This window comes from Poromitra crassiceps, assembly GCF_964638095.1.
Source record: "Poromitra crassiceps genome assembly, chromosome: 19".
NCBI classification, from domain to species: Eukaryota; Metazoa; Chordata; class Actinopteri; order Beryciformes; family Melamphaidae; genus Poromitra; species Poromitra crassiceps.
In genome coordinates this window covers 15,766,240-15,788,456 of record NC_139646.1, presented here as the reverse complement: position 1 = coordinate 15,788,456, position 22,217 = coordinate 15,766,240, and the positions used below count along the sequence as shown (strand labels likewise).

General features: G+C 42.2%; 2 protein-coding genes and 1 long non-coding RNA gene across 3 annotated transcripts; 1 reads left to right on the top strand and 2 right to left on the bottom strand.

The window, feature by feature from the left end:
* Positions 1-576: 576 nt before the first annotated feature.
* pla2g12b (phospholipase A2, group XIIB) lies at positions 577-4,760 on the top strand (the record flags this gene model as incomplete). The annotated part of the gene is made up of 4 exons (XM_083655803.1): positions 577-799; positions 2,396-2,484; positions 3,018-3,183; positions 4,642-4,760. The coding sequence occupies 4 exons, from the start codon at positions 577-579 to the stop codon at positions 4,758-4,760; spliced, it is 597 nt and encodes a 198-aa protein (XP_083511929.1).
* An 826-nt stretch (positions 4,761-5,586) lies between these two features.
* LOC310794213 lies at positions 5,587-8,263 on the bottom strand. The gene is made up of 3 exons (XR_014553555.1): positions 7,262-8,263; positions 6,392-6,479; positions 5,587-5,858 (listed from the first exon to the last, which is right to left on the bottom strand). It is a non-coding gene; the product is annotated as an uncharacterized lncRNA (long non-coding RNA).
* Positions 8,264-8,361: 98 nt separating this feature from the next.
* LOC310793913 (uncharacterized protein) lies at positions 8,362-21,657 on the bottom strand (the record flags this gene model as incomplete). Its single annotated transcript, XM_083655801.1, has 12 exons — positions 21,551-21,657; positions 17,167-17,322; positions 15,334-15,492; positions 14,088-14,246; positions 12,949-13,107; positions 12,344-12,502; positions 11,293-11,448; positions 10,250-10,422; positions 9,897-10,133; positions 9,711-9,768; positions 8,929-9,526; positions 8,362-8,369 (listed from the first exon to the last, which is right to left on the bottom strand). Exons 1-12 carry the CDS (start codon positions 21,578-21,580, stop codon positions 8,362-8,364), a joined length of 2,052 nt encoding a protein of 683 aa, XP_083511927.1. The 5' UTR covers positions 21,581-21,657.
* Between the last annotated feature and the right edge of the window lie 560 nt (positions 21,658-22,217).

Sequence of the window (22,217 nt, the reverse complement as noted above, 5' to 3'; positions counted from 1 at the left end):
TCATGTTGATTGGCCAAAAGGGGCTGTGGCATATCACCAAAAGATGCATAAATTTGCCTTGCGGCCAGTTGCGGGTGTTGTCAGACATAGCAGATGTCTGTGCTCATTTTCTAGTTTTAAACCTAATTCCCTGTGGAGAATTCAAACCCTGTGTGACTGAACTTTACATTGTGAAAATTCCTGATTGAATCATGTTCCCAAATCCCTCTTGGCTTCCTGAGCAAGTTCAGAGTTCTCCTCAGAAACCAGGCTGCAGGGCATATATAGGTTGCTGACTCTGATTTTATCCGGTTTGCCAATAGATGTTACTGTTGGCAGAGATTAGATTAAAATGTAATTGAATCTGGAAGGTAGCCTACACAACACACCCTGCCTCTCATCAGTCACCCAGAATAATAAAAACACAGTCATGTCAAATCTTGATAGAAGCTGGACTTTGTTCCTCCACAGTGGAGGCCGTCCCTGTGTCTCACCCAAAGTCCAGGTCACACACACACAGGTTTCAGTATTGTCTGTGCGTGTCTCTGAAGGTAACCATCCAGCTGTCCTCAGCTCTCTGCCTGTCTGAGCCACAGAATGACACATCAGTGGGCCTGTCTGTCCCTCCTGGTCCTGTTGGTCCACTGTGCTAGTGGTCAGGAGGCTGAAGCCCCAGCACCCCCGGAGGGAGAGGAGGACACCGGGGAATGGGGCCTGAACTCCCTCCGGGGCGGCTTCGAGGCTGTCAACAACTACTTTGATTCCATGCTGGAGCTAATGGGTGGCAAAGATGGAGTGTGCCAGTACCGCTGTCGATATGGTAAGTTAGTTGATGTGGTAAGTTAGTTGATGTAGTAAGTTAGATGATTAATTGGATGAGAGGGGAAGTTGCATTCTAGCTCTGTATCAGACTGATACTGATATTGGCCTGTCAGTGTCAGCCATCTTCCCCTGACCACAGATTTGTAAACAGTCAAAATCTGCAGCAATCTTTTAGGTTTCTCCCTACCACTGATTAGGTGCAATGCGTCACTCTGCCCGACTAAAATAATTTAATTAGGTTGGGTTTTAAAATGTCACATGATCATCGAAATCAGTGGTTCTCAACCCTTTTCCACATCAAGGACCCTGATCTGGTCCACATTAAAGCCAAATAACCCAATTTGATGAGATCTTTTGTCTTTTTGACCCAAATCTGAGAATATTTTTTATTGTCAAAATAGATTTTGTCAGAGAAACTCCATGACTATCTGACATTCTTCTACATTCTCTGTGTTCACTTCTTGGAAATGAAATAATGCTGAAGCTTAACCATTAATCAATTCATTGTTGGGGACCCCCTCAAGGATCCCCGGTGTTCCTTGGACCCCACGTTGGGAACCACGACTGATCTAAATGAGATTTTTCCACCCCAAGAGTACAACTCTGGGGGAAACACTGAATACGTATGGTAATATTAAAATGGAAAGATATTGAGTATCAGCATTCAGCACAGAATATAGCTTCAGATCCCCCCAAACATCTGTAGTCTATGGTATCAATCTTCCAAAACCATGTTGGTCAAACTGAAGTAAAGTGTTTTGCTGTCCTGTAGACTTTAAGGCAAGGATTCTCAAACTTAAATAGGCCAGTTTTACCCCATATAGATACACTTTAGGCCACAACCCCCATTAGATGAAGGGTTTTCACAGGACCCATCTGTTGAAAGTTTTATCTACTGTCTGAGTGAGGAATCGTCTTAAACATTCTCTTCCAATGTTCACTTCAAGTGAACAAAATACAACGCCTTTAGGGGAAATGGTAGGGAAAATAATTTAACTTCATTCTACTCAACTTCAACTTATCAATTGAGCATACAGTTAATACATTCATTGTATGATTTGTTCCGGTTCAACAGAGGGGTTCATGTTCAGGGAGAAATTATCCATTGCATGTTCTGTTAATAAACTGTCTGTTGTGCCCGATGATTTAATTAGTGATTGGGTTGCATTTCTTTTGGTAATTAGCCAATGGAAACATGACCAGGGGATACATAATAGTAGTTACTGACTGGAAATTCTTTGTATTTTTGTGTTCAATTTAAACCCATTACCTTTCTCCCAAATACTTAATGAGATTTAGTTGGGCTGATATCGTTAATTCTTCTGCCACCTCATCATCTTCGTTATCATGTAGGTGAGGGCCTGGAAATGGACTGTGACCCCTGGCTGATAGGATAGTTTTCATGCAGTGATTAGAAATGGGTCAAATCTCATCATGTGACCAGATATCTAGCAAAAACAGAAAACTTTGTTTCTTCCTCTGCGGATTTCGATTTATTTTTTAAATTGATGTTATCAGGAAGAAAAGATCTCGTCAGCTTTTCTTGTCTGGTAGTTTTTTCTGCTTTTTCTGAAGCATGCTTTTTCCCTCTCAGGTAAAGATCCTATTCCACGTCCGGACTTCCAGATGCCAGAACCTGATGGGTGCAGCTCGTACTTTCTTGGCATTCCTGTTCCAACCGGAGTACGTATCTTCAATCCTTCTGAGATCAATTCCTGTAGAGTTATGATACGTGGAAATAAGTGATTGCAATTAAGATGAATCTGCACTCGTACAAATGTAAGAGCAAGTACACATAAAAAAGAAAGTCAAGTAAAGCTTTACTCATTCATTTCCCCCACTGGTCTGCAGGCTCTTGCTGCAGATTTCACAGAAAGCATCCTGCCTCTTTGATATGAAGTTAAAAAGTTACAAATGAAAGTATAAAGTCTATTTCAAGAAATCCAGGCATCCAAAAACAATTTAATTTGTTTTGAAATAAAAATGTCTTCCTGACCTTTAAATATATATATAAAAAAAAAACATTAAAAGATATTAATACAATTGAAAAGATATTGACTATTGACAAGTGACCACTGCATAGCTAGGGTTTCTTCTAATCTAGATGCTGGAAACACAGTCCATAGACAGATAGATTTACCAAAATGAATCAGTCTATTGCATTGCACACACTCACATGCAAACACAGTGATCACCTTTTATTTGTCCTGTGTCAGATGGAAATGGGCATCCCTGCCATGACCAAGTGCTGCAATCAGCTGGACATGTGTTATGACACCTGCGGCTCCAACAAGTACCGCTGCGACTCCAAGTTCCGCTGGTGCCTGCACAGCATCTGCTCAGACCTCAAGAAGAGTCTGGGATTTGTGTCCAAAGTTGAAGGTTGGTATCAGTGTTGGGGGTAACTCATTACAAAAGTAACATATTACATGTAATATATTACTTTTAGCAGTAACTCAGTAATATAACTTATTACTTATAGGATTTCAGTAATATTATACCAGTTACTTTGTCAAGTAACTCAAGTTACAAATTGAGTTACATTTGATCAAATCAAAGCACATATTTAAAAAAGATACAATCATTTCCCAATCAAACTGTGTTTTTTTATGCAAATAACCACTATAGATGACAATAACAAAGGAAAAGAATAACATTTAGAATTTTGGATTGTTTACACTGACTTCAAGGCGGTTGAAATTATTTTTGGGGATGGTTCCGGGGCGGCAATGTCATTCTGCTGCTGCTGTTGTTTTGGTCAAAGTAATGCAAAAGTAGTGTAATAAGTAACGAGTTACTCTACACAGAAAGTAATATTGTAAAGTAACTTATTACTTTCAAATGAAAGTAACTAGTAATATGTAGTATATTACATTTTGAAAGTAACTTGCCCAACACTGGTTGGTATATAAGCTATAAGGGGGATTGTCGTCTACTGTTGCCACTAGAGCATTTTGAGGTTAAAGATGATGACATCCCATTTAAAAAAATTGCCCTTTTTATTTAGTAGCTATCACTCATTTATACTCTTTATCATCCACCAAGATTTGAGCTTTGTTAAAATGCAATAACCGGAATAAAATGAAGGGGGTGGGATTTTCTGCTGTGATCAGATTCGGAGGGCGTTGTCCTATGGGTTAGGGCATGACCTGAGTTGACCGACACACCTGCGGCAGTTAAAAATTAGGTCATGTTTTGATAGGATTGCCCTTTCCCTTGTTATGAAGTTATTTTTTAATCCTGCCCCACTAAAAACGGATGCTGAGGTCGGGGAAATTCAAACGGGCAATTCTCTCAGCACAGAAATGATTTCAGATTCTCAGTTTCGTGATGTTTTCCACACCCCTGGATGATGAAAACAACCATTTTAGTGGCAAATTGCATTATTTTATTTGGCCATATCTTTAAGTAATTTGCTCAAGCGCACCTTGGCAGTAGTCATTCATTTTCTCCGCTGGTCTGGGAATTCAAACCAGTGACCTTTTCCAATCACAAGCCTCCTTCTCTAACCTGTTTCACAAAAAGCATATCTCATCATATATTTTATGAATGCTCCCTTTGATTAAATCATAAAGTCAGTTTCAAGACATCCAGGCATTAAAGTTTTTTTTTTAATTTGTCTTGGAGAAAATTAATCCTGATCATTCAATAATACTATGATATACCACATATATCATAATTCTTTGCCAAGTAAGTAATACATGCAAACCTTTGAAATATATATATATGTATATATATATATATATGTGTGTGTGTGTATATATATATAAAGTTTCTCATGTACATACCGTACTGTTCTGTTTTGACTCTTTCTTGTCTGTCTGTCTGTGTGTCTGACAGCATGTGAAACTGTAGCAGACACCCTGTTCAACACAGTGTGGACTCTAGGCTGCAGACCCTACATGAACAGCCAGAGGGCAGCCTGCCTTTGTGAAGGAGAGGAGAAGGACGAACTTTAAAGAACACACCACCCTCCTGTTTATTATGAAGGAATACAGGCTGGAGCAACATGTCAACTGTGCTGCTTTGCATCATTGGGGTGTTACAAGAGACTACTGTGTGACTACTTTTGTAATTTATTTGTAACTTCTTGCTCTGGTTTTGTTCAAAGCCATTATTTTACTCTATTAAAAAGGAAAGTAAAGTGGGATCTTATTGTTTGAGGTTAAACTGCAAATTGTATTGCAACCTAAAGTTGTATTTGCTCATTTCACTTTGTGGTATGAAAATGTTATCGCCAACAAGGAATCTAGACAAACAACTGTACTGTATTACAAATGTTTTGACTACATCTCATCCAAATAAGTTTCCAGTCCCCATACAAACTTCAAATTTCTGCATAAACTGATTCTACAATTAAATTCAAGTGCACAGTCCTCAATGAGGCAAATTTCTACTTTAGATGAACAAAAAGCAAGATACACCACTCATTGACCTGCAGGTAACTAAACTTGCATACTGTACTGTAACTTGCATACTTGTATACTTCATCAACAAAGATGACTGAGAGTTTCATCAACAATCAACAAAGATGACTAGAGCTTACAAGGGTGGGCAACCTTTTTTTCCAGAGGGCCATACTGACATAAAGTAACCGAAGGGCCACACATTGGACTCATAACTGCCAACACTCCTGATTTTCGTGGGAGTCTCTCTATTTTATATTTTACAAATCAAATGGCTGTAGCGGATTAGTTTCATTAACATAATGCTCTCTTTTTCCAGACGGTCCAGGGCCAAGAGAAAAATGTTGAATAGAAACAGTTTACAAAGAGTGGTGATTTTTTTAATAGCAATATAGAGCTGAAAGGAGTAAAACAAGTTCAACAGGTTTTAACATAAAACTAGCACTAATCTAAATAGAAAACAAAACAACAACAACAATGATGAGAAATCACAGTATGATTCAGTAGAAATCTTGAGATATTTTACTCAAATAAGTGGTGGTCCTGTAGCACTCTATGAATCTCTGAGACCGATGTTAAATCATTAGTGCAAGTCTACAAAGTCCCTGTGATCCTTACGCGCTTGCAGGAGGTCAGGGCGTCTCCGCAGATCTGTTGAAAGGGAAGAAACTTGGTAAATGTGACCAAGTGACAAATCAATTTCCACCTAAATCAATGTACAGTCCAAAAGAGTTCTATTCTAAAACACTATATCAATTTCAGAAATTTCTATTTTATTATTTGTAAGGTTCATTCCATATCTCAACAATATAGAAGGACCAGTCTGTAAAATGATCATTTTGTCAATTGAGTTCAGTTACCTGTATAACATCTAGGGACAAACATTGCAAACTAGCTTAGGCTATAAATGTCAGGATATATAACAAAGACTGTTTCCTGTGAATGCTCTATGTTTATGTGTGTTTATGTAAGTGCCAAATTAAAATGTTGTGCCGTCACTCTGTTTTCACTCATATTCAAAAGCCATATATCTCATTTGGGAACAAAAATCTATATCTATCTGATTCTGGAATTAAGCTAAACTCTCAGGTTGGGATTAAAAAGGTGTGTAAAAAATTGTCCACGGTCCAATTCCACATACACATACATAGATATACAATGATGAGTAACACATTTTGACTTACTTTTCGGTCTTTACCAGTCATTCAGGTTAGGAAGGCTTTGGGCTGGCTTTGGGGCTCTTTGCTTCGCCAACTGGTTAAATGCTTCAAGCTGAACATGTGTGGTTGCAAAAGAAACAAAAAAGATTGTATTGAATACATTTTGATTCATAGTTATAAAAACATTATGAGAAGTGAGGAATCAGATGGACTGGCAAACTGCTGAAACTGGTTAACAACTGTGTCTATCACACAAGTTCTGACCCCTGTCTCACCACTGTGTGACAGGTGTCAGGTGTCGGAGGGCACTCTATCGCATGCCTTCTGGTTCTGCCCTGCACTGACGGGATTCTAGGCCAAAATATTTGACTGGTACTCTAAGGCCTACAAAACAACCCTTCTGCCGGGGGCAAAACTCAGCATGTTTGGCTGCTCGGAGACCTCACTGGACTTTCCCCCCCACAGCTGTGCAACAGTCTCTGACACTGCATGGGGACAACTGTTGCAAAGAAACTTATTCTGATAGAATTGAAGTCCCCCATTTCACCTTCTTAGGATAGACAGGCTCAGATCCCTGAGAACCAACTCACTTGGGAAGTTTCTAACTATTTGGGACCCGTTTCTAGCCTACCTCGACGAGGTTGGGGGTGGTGGGTGACTTGCCCGACTGGTTCCTCTTGGACCCCTTTGCATGGGACCATGCACAACATCTCTTACAAGCACATAAGCACCCTATATGGATGGTAGCACCACATTATAATAACTGTTGATATTAAATGTATGATTTTCTTTGTTTTCCTTTCCTGTATCTGAGCTTGTTTGTTTGTTTTGTTCATGTATTGTTCAAATTGAAAATAAAATATGAAAAAACAATGTCCATTATTTACCACCCACCTTTTTCTTCAAGTTGGCCTTTATTTCCTCCTCCGTCAGCTGCCTCTTGGCTTCTCCTTTTCCTTCCTCTGAGCACTGTGTTTCTGCACCGGCGTCAACAACAGGTGCCCGCGAGCCCTCCGCTATGGCTAGATAATTAATATCTCTCTTTAGTTCCTTGGATGTTCCCTTAATACACAATCTTTCTCTTTCGTTGTACTTTCTCTCTCTATTGTTGGGTCTTTTTTTATTCTTATTTGTCGTGATCACCTGCAGGCAGGGAGGGGCCCGCTGCACTCCGCTTTGCCCCTCACATTGCGACAGGTCCGGGTTAAGCAAGTGAGCGTCGGTTATTATCTGTATTCTTTTCAGGTTTTCCGCCCGTACTTGGCCAATTCCCCCTGCTGTCCTGGTCGTTGCTTCACCCCAGAAGTGAGCATCTTCGAGCGAGAGGCTGTCATGGTAGAAACCCATGCAGTCAGGTGTAGCTGCAGGAAGGTCATGGGAGGGATACTGTGGGTAGCCATACTCACTGGGACACGGGGCGGGGGGCGTGGCACCGTGCACGTATGCCCAGGTTGAGTTGGTAGCATCATTATAAGCACCACTGTGGTGGGCAGTGTTCTGAGAGTATTGGGATAAATTATATTCTGGCAAAGCACCCGGAGCAGCAGGGTGGGATGAGGGATACCTTATCCTTTTATTCTCATACCTAGTGTTTATTGACTCTAATGCATACGATTGGGGAGGAGGAGAGCTTTCTCTGGAGCGTTTTCTGTCCCTCTCTCCATCTCTTTGCATCTCTGTCTCTTTGTCTCTGCTTCTCTCTCTAGACATTTCTGTAATGTATGTAATGTAATGTAATTGGGACATTTTTCTTGGTTCTCTGCTGTTTGCACTCTCTCTCTCCCCTCTGCTGTTTGCACTCTCTCTCTCCCCTCTGCTGTTTGCACCCTCTCTATCCCCTCTGCTGTCTACCCTCTCTCTCGCCCCTCTGCTGTTTGCACTCTCTCTATCCCCTCTGCTGTTTGCACTCTCTCTCTCCCCTCTGCTGTTTGCACTCTCTCTATCCCCTCTGCTGTTTGCACTCTCACTCTCCCCTCTGCTGTCTACCCTCTCTCTCACCCCTCTGCTGTTTGCACTCTCACTCTCCCCTCTGCTGTTTGCACTCTCACTCTCCCCTCTGCTGTTTGCACTCTCTCTCCCCCCTCTGCTGTCTACCCTCTCACTCTCCCCTCTGCTGTCTACCCTCTCACTCTCCCCTCTGCTGTTTGCACTCTCTCTCTCCCCTCTGCCGTCTACCCTCTCTCTCACCCCTCTGCTGTTTGCGCTCTCTCTCCCCCCTCTGCTGTCTACCCTCTCACTCTCCCCTCTGCCGTCTACCCTCTCTCTCTCCCCTCTGCTGTTTGCACTCTCTCTCTCCCCTCTGCTGTTTGCACTCTCTCTCTCCCCTCTGCTGTCTACCCTCTCTCTCTCCCCTCTGCTGTTTGCACTCTCTCTCTCCCCTCTGCTGTCTACCCTCTCTCTCTCCCCTCTGCTGTTTGCACCCTCTCTCTCCCCTCTGCTGTTTGCACTCTCTCTCTCCCCTCTGCTGTTTGCACTCTCTCTCTCCCCTCTGCTGTTTGCACTCTCTCCCTCCGCTCTGCTGTTTGCACTCTCTCTCTCCCCTCTGCTGTCTATGCTCTCACTCTCCCCTATGCTGTCCGCCCTCTGACTGTTGTCATGCTTGCTCCCATATAGCCTCTCCTTTGTCCGGTCTGCTACTTTGCTCATCTCCTCCACATCAAGGCTCAACCCCAAAGTCTGAAGAACATACTGGAGCTGTTTTTGCTGCTCCTCCTCCACCCTTGCTTCCTCCTCTGCCACTGCTGGGGGAGACTTTGATCTACTGCTAGACCCAAAATGGTGGTCGCCTCTATCATTCCGCTGGACACACTTCTCATCAGGCATGGAGGGTCTTTCTTTGTGGGATCCCTCCCGGCTGGGCGGTTTGGTCCTCCTCTCTCTGCTGTTGGACCGACTGTGTTCCAGCTGCAGAGCTCCTCTGTGTGATCCCCGGCTCTCACTCCTGTAGGGAACATCTGGCTTGTTCTCCAAAACAGGGGGCTGAACATTCAGGATCTGCCCACCCAGAGGAAGATCCTCACTGACGTCATTGACAATCATGCTGAGCAGGCTTATGTCTACTCCTTTGTTAAGAACACTGAGGAAACGCTGGAAACCGTGACCCTCTGGGACTGCTGGAGTCAGGCTTTGGCTAGGAGGATGAGGGTTAACTTCAGGGACCTGGGAAAAAGCAGATATAAGGAGACAACATCACTGACTGATGAGTGAGCAACGCATCACACATTACGTAGTGAAAACACTGAGCTAGTAGCATCCAGACATCTTTTGTTTGGAACAAGGTCTAAAAATGGCTGTCAACATCAACACATACAAACACTTCAAAACAGTTACACAACCATTTTACCATTTCTTTGGTTTTCTTCATCTTCACTGGATTAGTCAAGACTTCTCTCTTTTTTTTCCTTAAGACAAAAACAAAACATAAATTAGATGATTTGCACAGGGACAGAACAAAATCAAATTCTCTGCATATGCATGACTGTAACAGGATTTGGGAAGTGTACAAACTACAAGAAGGAACATGACTAACCTGATTTCAAACAGGGGATCTTCCCTAATCTTGGCAGCCAGGTGGAGGTTGGAGGCAGGGGTGGTAGGGTTGAAGATGGAGCCAGGCAGGAGGCCGGTTTGGGCGGATGGACCGCTCTCAGGCTCCTCATACTGCTCAGTGATCTGCTTGTCGATGGGACGTCCCAGCAGATACTCGTCCCTGGACACCTGACCACTGGGGCCCTGGTACATCCAGTCCAGACGGTCATCCTTTTTCCTGTCAGAGTACAAAAATCAGCTATGATAACATGACTTTCCGACTACTTTTTTGTATCACTCATAACAACAAACTGGCAGCAACAAAAACTCTTGAGAACGTGAGGGTGAACTGACTTGAGAGCCCTGGTTTCCTGTGCAAATTTAGTTATTTCTTCTCGAGCTCGTTCCTCTTTCAGGTCTTTCTGGAGCTCCTCAATCTTATTCCGTTCTGCTTCATGTTTCTGCTCAGCCTTGCATACATGTTCAACATTTTTCATAGTCTGGGGGTGCCAGCTCTTTTTCAAATTCTGGTGAAAGAGAGGGGAAAGCAATCAGTTACTGTAAAAAAAATTTTTTTAAAGTACTAAGCAACTATCAGGTACACATGATATTGATCATTTCACATATAACTGACTTTAGTGTACAAGGTTAACTTGGAATGGGCTATGTGATTTTATTTATTTGAACAAAATTAGACCACCAATCAACGAAAAATAAAATTTGGTTTGTGTTGTGCACATAAAATTTTAATTTAGCAATCTACCCAGCCAGGCCCATAATTCAGGGAGGCCAAAATTAGCTAACAAAATCCACGTCACAAACTTAAAGAAATCTTGTCTGTTTAATGTTGACTTGCTTATTCGGCAACGTTATACAAGAGTATGCCTAGTAGGAGTGGGGTGGGGGTGTCAATCAATACACTTGAGTATCACGATTTTTTTATTTGCCGATTTTTACAGTTTGAGTAGAGCAGATTAACCATATTGTGAGATATATTGGTATGTATCGAAACTGATGCATGTGATTAGCATGATCGTGATTTCAACCGCAATGCCCAGCCCCTGTTTATTGTGCTCTCTCTTCTCCCCCATTCTCTCCCTTCTCTCGCTCCCCTCCTCTCTCTCCCTTCTCCCCTCCAAATCTCTCCTCTCCCTCTCTCTAATATAAGATTGTTCAATCCTGTATATTGACAGTGCTTAGCTAGAAATGTTCTCTGTAGAGCCCTCTGAGACATGCTTGTGAATTAGGGCTATACAAATAATCTTGACTTGATGCAGAGTTGCCAATGATTAGAATAGAAAAAATGCGTATGCTTGCGAGGCAGTACTATACTACTTTGTATAATAGCTAAGAGATTATTTGATTGGGTTTTGGTTAACGTTTGTCGTCTTACAAACCTCCCCATTTGATGGTGATACACGGGGAATACCCAGGTTGACGTCCACTCCTTTGTTAAGCACACTGAGGAAAAGCTGGAAACCGTCGATGACCGTGTTCTCCTCTGGGACTGCTGTCAGGCTTTGGCTGGGAGGAGGGGGGTTCACTTCAGGGACCTGGGAAAGAACAGATGTAAGGAGACATCACACACTGATATAAAGAGTGAGCAATGCATCACACATTACGTTGTGAAAGCACGGAGCTAGTAGCATCCTGAGAGGACACATTTTTCTGACTGTATTAATACACTTTTTGGGATGTTAAAGCAGCTACGAGCAAGATTTTCGATTGTTATTAAGCAGTCTAAATTTAATATCGATGCCTCACATCTTACCTCTAATAGTAGACGAGACCAACGCTGAGTAGTGTCGCTTGAACCCCGAGTGAATCGGCCAGTGTTGTCTTGATGATTAGTCTGTCTGCGGCCGGGGCAGATCAGGAAGTGAAATGAAACGGTTTGCGGCAGCCACTTCGGCCATAACCACAAAATAACAAAATTACTTCCAAACTGTTAGAATATAACGAGAGATGTTCCCGAGAGTAGCAAGCCCCTGGATGTAGCGAGCATGGCGTTCTCCTTGTTTATGGTCTGTTGCTTGGCAGAGCAAAACGGTTGAAGGCAGGCAGCTGCCGTAAACCGTTTCGTTTCACTTCCTGGTCTATCCGGGCTGCCGGAAGACAGACACAGACTCTATAATCATCAAGAGAGCAATCGCCGATTCACACGGCTTTGGTCTCAGCTACTATTATAGGTAAGATGTGATGCATCAATATTACATTTAGACTGTTTAATAACAATCGAAAATCTTGCTCGTAGCTGCTTTAAAAAAGATAAATTATAATTTTAGAACTGTTCAACTTTGACTGAGTAGAGTCGCATATAATTTAGAGTTGCAAATGATTAGAATAGAAAAACTGCTTACGCTCGTCAGGCACTACAATGCTACTTTGTATAATAGCTAAGAGATGATTTGATTGTGTTGTGGTAATGTTTATTATCTTACAACAAACCTCCCCACTTGATGGTGATACACAGGGAATACCCAGGTTCAGGTTCCCTCCTTTGTTAAGAGCACTGAGGAAACGCTGGAAACCGTCAGTGACCGTGTTCTTCTCTGGGACTGCTGGAGTCAGGCTTTGGCTGGGAGGAGTGGGGTTCACTTCAGGGACCTGGGATAAAGCAGATATAAGGAGACATCACTCACTGATATAAAGACAAGAGTGAGCAACACATTACACATTACATTGTGAAAGCACAGAGCTAGTAGCATCCAGACAGGAGACATTTTTTCTGACTCTGCATTGATACACTTTTTGGGGTGCCAAAAAAGATCATGACCATTTTATCATTTTTCATCCACTTTTGTACATGTTTTTTTTTTACAAAATGTGTTCAGTGTAAATAGTTTGGGTGGCCTGAAAGGGATTGGGGAGGGTAGCTAAAATAAATCCTATAATTTTAGAACTGTTCAACTTTGACTGAGTAGAGTCGCATAAAATTTAGAGTTGCAAATGATCGAATAGAAAACATGCTTGTGAGGCACTACAATACTACTTTGTATAATAGCTAAGAAATGATTTGATTGGGTTGTGGTAACATTTATCATCTTACAAACCTCTCCACTTGATGGTGATACACAGGGAATACCCAGGTTGACGTCCACTCCTTTGTTAAGAGCACTGAGGAAACGCTGGAAACTGTCGATGACCGTGTTCTCCTCTGGGACTGCTGGAGTCAGTCTTTGGCTGGGAGGAGGGGAGTTAACCTCAGGGACCTGAGAAAGAGCAGATATAAGGAGACATCAGACACTGATATAAAGAGTGAGCAATGTATCACACATTACATCGTGAAAGCACAGAGCTAGTAGCATCCAGACAGGACACATTTTTCTGACTGTATTAATACACTTTTTGGGATGCTAAAAAATATTAGTTTTTTTTCATTTTTTCATCCACTTTTGTACAAGATTTTACCGAATGAAGATAATATAGACAGTTTCACTGGAATTCTGTTACTAGGGAACAGTTTGGACCATAGCTTATTTCCTGTCAGCTATTGTATTAGAAAACACTGCAACAGGAAAAAGCTATGGGGCATTTAGAATGTTGGTCTATAGACAGATGAGAGAATATTCAATAAGAAGTCATTTGTAGTTGTCAAGAATAGAGAGGCAAACTGAACGTCACTTCCTGCTTCAGCACTGTACCAGAGATTTTTCTTACGCAATTATTTTCCCATAGACATTTTGTAAAATGCTTATAAAAAATAGTTTTACTTGGTCAAACCAAACGGTTCAGCTATATTTAGAATCGGGAGAGACCATAGAACATTTCACTCGGACGCATTTTTTTTTTACGTTTTGGTCCGAGTGAAATGTCATGCGATCGCTCCTGTTTCTAAATATATCTGTACCGTTTGGTTTGAACAAGTAAAACTATTTTTAGAAGCATTTTACGAAATGTCTATGGGAAAATAAATGGCGGATGAAAAACTCTGGTACAGTGCTGAAGCAGGAAGTGACGTTCCTCTTTGGCTCTCTATTACTCTCGAGTGCATCCGATGATATCAATAGGCTCTTGATTTTTTTTTTTTTTACTTAACATGTAATTTCATAAAAAGATCATCTTCGCGCAACCCCTAAAAAAACAAGTGCAAATTCGCAATAGCTGCGACCACCTGCACTATGATACTACTTTGTATAATAGCTAAGAAATGATTGGATTGTGTTGTGGTAACATTTATCATCTTACGAACCTCCCCACTTGATGGTGATACACAGGGAATACCCAGGTTCACGTCCACTCCTTTGTTAAGAACACTGAGGAAACACTGGAAACTGTCAATGACCGTGTTCTCCTCTGGGACTGCTGGAGTCAGTCTTTGGCTGGGAGGAGGGGAGTTAACTTCAGGGACCTGAGAAAGAGCCGATATAAGGAGACATCAGACACTGATATAAAGAGTGAGCAATGCATCACACATTACATCGTGAAAGCACGGAGCTAGTAGCATCCAGACAGGACACATTTTTCTGGCTCTGTATTAATATACTTTTTGGGATGCTAAAAAAGACATTATACAACAGGTAGTTCCGGCCGAGCAATTTGATTGGACAAGAGGGATCCTACGAGTGCCTATATTTCATGATAATGCACTGGCGCTTCACTGTGTGTAGATCACTCCGCTTCACAGCTGCCCTAATCAACAAAATGCTTCACAGCTGTAGAGTAGACAGTAGTAGAGTAGACAGCCTGCAGTTAATTAGGCTGATTAGGCTACATTTTCTGCAAAGGGAAAGCTGGGGGGACTATTTTTGTTGGCGGAGGAATAAATACAGAAATCATCTATTTTCTCAGCTTTTTGTCATTTTTTTTAATCAGCTTTGTTTAATAGAACTGTTGTATAAAAGCAATATCACACTCGAGGTCGTGCATTGTTGTCTAATATTGGCACTGCTGTGATTATCTACGGCACTCGGCCTGCGGCCTCGTGCCTGCGACCGAATCACAGCAGTGCCAATATTAGCCAACAATGCACTCCCTCTCGTGTGATATTGCTTAAATGACCATTTTTTCATCGACTTTTGTACAAGACTTTACCGAATGAAGATAATATAGACAGTTTCACTGGAATTCTGTTACTAGGGAACAGTTTGGACCATAGTTTATTTCCTGTCAGCTATTGTATTAGAAAACACTGCAACAGGAAAAAGCTATGGGGCATTTAGAATGTTGGTCTATAGACAGATGAGAGAATATTCAATAAGAAGTCATTTGTAGTTGTCAAGAATTACTCTGGAGTGCATCCGATGATATCAATAGGCTCTGGATTATTATTATTTTTTTTCTTAACATGTAATTTCCTAAAAAGATCATCTTCACGCAACCCCTAAAAAAAACAAGTGCGAATTTGCAATAGCTGCGACCACCTGCACTATAATACTACTTTGTATAATAGCTAAGAAATTATTTGATTGTGTTGTGGTAACATTCCTCTTACAAACCTCTCCACTTGATGCCGATACACGGGGAATACCCAGGTTCACGTCCACTCCTTTGTTAAGAGCACTGAGGAAACGCTGGAAACTGTCGATGACCATGTTCTCCTCTGGGACTGCTGGAGTCAGGCTTTGGCTGGGAGGAGGGGGGTTCACTTCAGGGACCTGGGGAAGTGCAGATAACCCCCTCAAAACAAGTTTGGACATTTGTGTTTGGTCGATCATATGTTTTGTTACTGTATGTCTGTTCATTTCCCATTACAATGATGTCCCATTTGTATGGATGATGCATTTGCGGGATGAGCAGCACAGCTGATTATGTGCGTTGGTGGTCCCAAGTGAAATGTGCCAAATTTCCCTGCCAATGTCAAACAGTGTATTCTCCTGTTGGTCTACTCTTGACTCTATTGTTGCCCTGCTACCTTCTCCAAACTCAAGGCCAAGTTCCGTGAAACCAGTGATGTCAAAGACAGGCCGTGAAGTGGGCGTCCCGAGAAGATAACACCCCAAGAAGACCGCTTCATCACCCTTACATAACTGAGGAACCGTAGGCTGTCTTCCAGAGATTTGCAGGAAGCCGCCAGGGCCGTTTGCGCTATTGTCGGCAACACGGACAATGGAACCTGAACCTGGAGGAATGTCATGTGATGAGTCCAGGTTCTGCCTGCGGTAGTTGGATGGCAAGGTCCAAAGTATGGAGACGACGTGGAGAATGCTATGCTGATTGTTGCATCGATCAAGTAACTTTTGGTGTGGGCAGTATCATGTTGTGGGGTGGCAAAACAAGGCTTGTCACAATTGAAGGCTATCACAATGCAGTAAGATATCGGCACAAGATTCTGCAGCCAGTGGTGATCCCATATCTCCACAATCTGGGATCAAACTCCATCCTCCAAGATTACAACGCTCGCCCCCACAGACCCAGGGTTCTCACAGACTACCTCCAGAATGTGGGAGTAGAGAATGGAATGGCTTGCCAACAGCCCAGACCTGAACCCAATTGAACACTTGTCAGATCAGCTTGGAGTGTTGTACGTGCTGGAGCAGTGATTCCCAAACTGTTCCGCAACAGTTACATATACACATTAACCCTGAGTAGGCTTGGGCCGATTTTTGGAAATGTCACGATAGTAACAACAGAGATATGATCGGCCAAACACAAATTTCCAAACTTTTTTTGATGGTTTTATGAGGAGACATCACTGAAGAGTGGGTAATACATCACAATACATTGTGAAAACACTGAGCTAGTAGCACCCAGACAGGACACTTTTTTTTTTAAGTAATTTTTGTAAGTTGTCAAGAGTTCTGCTCTGGATTGCATCCCATGAAATCAATAGCACCTTGATTTTCTTTTTTTTTCTCTCTCTAAAGGTCATTTTCTAAAAAGATCATCTTTGTACATCCTCTAACAAATTCCAAATTTGTAGTCTCCCAGACTCCCACACAACCTTCACTTACAAGGGCAATGTTTATCTGACAAAGGTTACTTGTGTCTTGAAATGTGCAGGAGTCTACAGATTTTGATTGATAGACTTAGAAGTCAGCGTGTAAAAAAAAATCAAGATTACATAGTACATACTAATAATGATTCAGTTGAATAACATATATTTTGTTCAGTTTAAATAGTTTAGGTGGCCTGAAAGGGATTGGGGAGGGCAGGTACAAAAAATGCTCTAATTTTAGAACTGTTCAACTTTGACAGCGTAGAGTCACTATGATTTAGAGTTGCAAATGATTACAATACAAAATATGCTGCTTGTGTGGCACTACTAAACCACTTTGTATAATACCTAAGGGTTGTGGTAGCATTTATACGGCACTTATCGTCTTACAAACCTCATTTGATGGCGATACACAGGGAATACTCCGTCTCTGCCTCATCATTAGTGCCTTTACACTGAGCTTCAGGGGATGGTCCTCCTCACTCAGACCATCACTGCTGGCCACTTTGAATGAGTATGTGTGTGGAAGATCAAATGAAGGAGCATGGACCTGGGCAGAAAGTAGAGTATATATATAAATAAATAAAATATATAATTTGCGAGTGCACTTTCCTTATGTATGCTGAAAAGGGCGCACAGCAGCACACATACACTCCAAACATCTTTACAGATATAAGAATCTGAATGTACACACACGTATACACACACACACACACACACACACACTGCCCCATCCCGAAATCTCTATGGATGTTTGTAATCAATAACTACCTTTGCAGGAAAGCCAAGAGGACGCCTTTGATGCATAATGACATTCACTCTGTCTTTCAGAGTTGTGACTCCTTTGCGAACAGATGAGTGTTTACTAAAGGAAAAGCCTGCTTCCCTTTCTTCTCTTAACTGTACAGAGGGTTCATTTGTGTTCATAGATGTGTTAGCTTTGCCATGTGCGAAATCCTGTCCATATTTTGTATACGTCCGATATAGATTTTTTACAATCGGCTCAACTTTTTCCATAGCCAGGGCAGCTTTCTTGAGCAGAATCTGTTCCTCAATCTCCCGAAGCTGCCTCCTCTTCTTCGCCAGCTCCTGATCCACCTCACTCATTTCCACCAGCTGTCTGTCTGGGTCCTGACTGTGCGGTTTATGCGAGGAGGGACATTCCTCATTAGTCCCCATGCTGGTATGTGGCTCTACAAGGGTCCCTATCGCGGTTAGTTCTTGAGTCAATCTCCGTGTTTTGGTCAACTGCGCTCGTGCCCGTGTTCCCAGTCAAGTGGATTCGTTGTTTATCCAATTTTCCTTGTAGTTTATGAATCTGTGGACCCCCTGCACATTAGAGAGAGTGTCATGTTAATGTTAGAGAAACGCATTGAGGGTTACACCAGATTTTGTCCTTGGCTGTATAACTTCAGGGCTGCTAACTTTTGACTTCAGCTTGGAGTGAGATGGGCAGGCGGGGGTCTGTTTTTGTTGATAATAAAATTAGCAATTAATGGTACATTGAATACTCTCTCTGCCTCTCTGTGGCATTATGAAACATCACATTTCTCACAAGACTTCTTTTTGTCAATGTGTGTTTATTGGGTAGCATTTTTTTATACAGCCCAGATATTACACATTTTTCTTTAAAACAGGATAACCTTTAGTTTAAAAAAAAAACCCCAAAAAAACAGGATAACCAAGTCGTTCCCATAATCCGACACGCTCCACTTTAGTCTCTCTAAATAGAAAGTAACGGTTAATATCGGACTCAGAACCAGAGAAAATAATGGTAGAAAATATACAATACGAACAAGGATGGGCGCCATGGCTGTTTTAAAATGAAGGAGCAAACTTGGAAAGATACAAGACACCTAAAACGATTAACGGTATAGCTAACAGTTACATTAGGGTGTAGTTTGGTTATTATTGTTTACCTAATGCGACCCCTTCTTCAGTCACATCATGGACGGAAAAGATGTTTTCGAAAGCTGTAACGTTGGATAACAATTTTACACGAGTTTCAAACAACGCCGTGCTTAGGATGTAAAACTGAGCTGGGATGAGTTTCTGCAGAAAGGATAACTGTAAATGAAGAAATGTAACGTGTTAGCTTAGCACACAGCAGCCAAAAATACTCTACTCCGTTGGTGTAACCGGATATTGGCGCTGTGTGTTGAGCACCATCTACTGGGTGGAGTACCAAAAACACACCTTTTCTGGACACCGCGACTAGTCATTCATTTTCTTCGCTGGTCTGGAGATTCACAAACATACTTCCTAACCTGTTTCACAAAAAGTGTATCTCCTCTTAGATTTTATGAATGCATCATTTGATTAAACCAAGTCGGTTTCAAGACATCCAGGCTGCCAGGCATAAACAACTTTGAAATGAAATTAACCATGGGAATAAATACAGTGATGTGCAGACACTTTGGGGAGCACGTAGCCTACTCGAGTGAAAAAAGTTGCACCCCTCTCATAATCATTTATACAAATAAATGAATTAGCATAGGTGGGCATGTCAGGCGAGCCAGAAGTCATCTCAAACGACGGCAGCTTTGTGTTTATATGTGTGGTTTGTGTGGAGTTTGGGAACTCACAATCTTTATTTCAAGTTAGCTTGCTAGGTCTGGTTTTCTTCAGAGCCATTATTTTACTCTATTAAAATGGTTTTTGCATAAATTGACTACAATTAAATTCAAGCCACATTATTTCCTCAATGCCACTGAATATATGGGGGGGGGGTAATAAATGAGGCAAATTACTAATTTAGACTAACAAAAAGCAAGATACACAACACTCACCTGTATGTAACTTGCATACTTTATTTTGGATTAGGCAAGGTTTCCCTGAGCATTTTCACAAGCTTATGGCTTTAATTAAGATAAAAAAAATAAAAGACTGAGCTTAAAACATTTTTAGTCAAATTTATGTAGTACCAAGAGAAAGAGGTTGAATACAAATAGTTTACAAAGCAGGAGTGGTGATTTTTTGTTTATAGAAATATACAGTAGAGCTGAAAAGAGTAAAACTTGTAGTTTAAGCAAATTTTAAGACAAAACTAGCACTATAATATTAAAAAAAAAAGTACTGTGATTGAGAAATCACATTATGATTCAGTACAAATCTTGCTATTTTACTCAAATAAGTGGTGGTCCTATAACACTGTATGAATCTGAGACCGATGTTAAATCATTAGTGCAAGTCTACAAGGTCCATGTGATTCTTACATGCTCACCTTCGTTATCGATATTTTCCTGGGTATTGGATCAAAGTCAAATTCTAGTATCGTGACAACCTTATAATTTTTTTCTCCTCATGTATAGTTTTTATTGAGTTTCAGCAGTCATTCCATTTTTACACCAGATCTTACTCATTATTACCCTCATATTTTTCCAAGTATATAGACATACCCAAACTATAGACAATAAAAGACAAAGTGCAAAGAAAAAGTAAACATACAAACAATAGTTTAACGATAGTGAGAGTTTGTTCCAAACACCTGCCTACCTATTTATTTGTTTCTTTCTCACTTTGACCTCCCTCGCTTTCTTTCTTTTGTACCATTGCCAACCCTATCCTATAATACATTTCCTTATTATACACTATATCCTCTGTCCCTTTGTTTTCCCCCTCTTGTTTATTTTTTTTATTTTTTTTCTTGCTTCTTTTCCTCCACGCCGGATTGACGTCCTGCAGGCAGCGAGGGGCCCGCAGCTCCCCGTTTTGGCTCTCGCTCGCCGACAGGTCTGGGTTAACCATCCAGCGAGCGTCTCTAATCTCATCTTGAAGCGAGCGAGGTGCAGCAAAGTGATGCTGCATGGGATACTGTGGGTAGTGATACTCAGTGGGACAGGGGGCGGGGGGCGTTGCACCCTGAGTGGAGGCCCCGGTGGAGTTGGTAGCACCAAAGTGATGCGGGGGATACGGTGGGTAGCGATACCCAGTGGGAAACGGGGTGGGGGGCATTGCATCATGAGTGTATGCCCAGGTTGAGGAAGCACCAAATTGATGCGAGGGATACTGTGGGTAGTGATACTCACTGGGATGCGGGGCAGGGGGTGTGGCACTGTGAGTGTATGCCCATGCTGAGTTGGTAGCATCATTATAAGCACCACTGTGGTGGGCAGTGTTCTGAGAGTATTGGGATATATCGTATTCTGGCAAAGCAGCCGGAGTAGCAGGGTGGGAAGAGGGATATGTTGAGTCTATTGGATATGATTGGGGAGCAGGAGAGCCTTCTCTGGAGCGTTTTCTGCCCCGCTGAGGTTGTTTTTTTCTGTCCCTCTCTCCACCTCTTTGCATCTCTGTCTTTTTACCTCTGCGTCTCCCTCTAGATTGGCCGCATTGGGACATTTTTCTTGGTTCTCTGCTGTCCCTGGACTCTCTGCTGGGGGAATGCTGGCGGCGAGGGGGGCTAGGGCTGAAGCTGCTAGAGGAGCTCGACGTGGAGGAAGAGGAACTCCTGTGGTTTCTGTGAGAGCTCTGCTGACTGTCTCTCTCCCCTCTGCTGTCTGCCTTCTCTCTACCCGCTCTGCTGTCTGCCCTCTCTCTCTCCCCTCTGCTGTCTACCCTCTCTCTCTCCGCCCTCTGACTGTCTTCATGCTTCCTCCCGTACAGCCTCTCCTGAGTCCGGTCTGATAGTTTGCTCATCTCCTCCACGTCAAGGCTCAACCCCAAAGTCTGAAGAATATACTGGAGCTGTTTGTGCTGCTCCTCCCCCACGCCTGGTTTCTTCTCCACCACTGCTGGGGGAGACTTTGATCTACTGCTAGACCCAAAATGGCGGTCACCTCTATCATTCCGCTGGACACACTTCTCATCTCTGCTGTTGGACCGACTGTGTTCCAGCTGCAGAGCTCCTCTGTGTGATCCCCGGCTCTCACTCCTGTAGGGAACATCTGGCTTGTTCTCCAAAACAGGGGGCTGAACATTCAGGATCTGCCCACCCAGAGGAAGATCCTCACTGACGTCATTGACAATCATGCTGAGCAGGCTGACGTCCACTCCTTTGTTAAGAACACTGAGGAAACGCTGGAAACCTTCGATGACCGTGTTCTCATCTGGGACTGCTGGAGTCAGGCTTTGGCTGGGAGGATGAGGGTTAACTTCAGGGACCTGGAAAAAAGCAGATATAAGGAGACATCACTGACTGATATAAAGAGTGAGCAACGCATCACACATTACGGAGTGAAAACACTGAGCTAGTAGCATCCAGACATCTTTTGTTTGGAACAAGGTCTAAAAATGGCTGTCAACATCAACACATACAAACACTTCAAAACAGTTACACAACCATTTTACCATTTCTTTGGTTTTCTTCATCTTCACTGGATTAGTCAAGACTTTTCTCTTTTTTTCCTCCTCCCATTTCCTTAAGACAAAAACAAAACATAAATTAGATGAATTGCACAGGGACAGAACATAATCAAATTATCTGGCCTGCATGACTGTAACAGG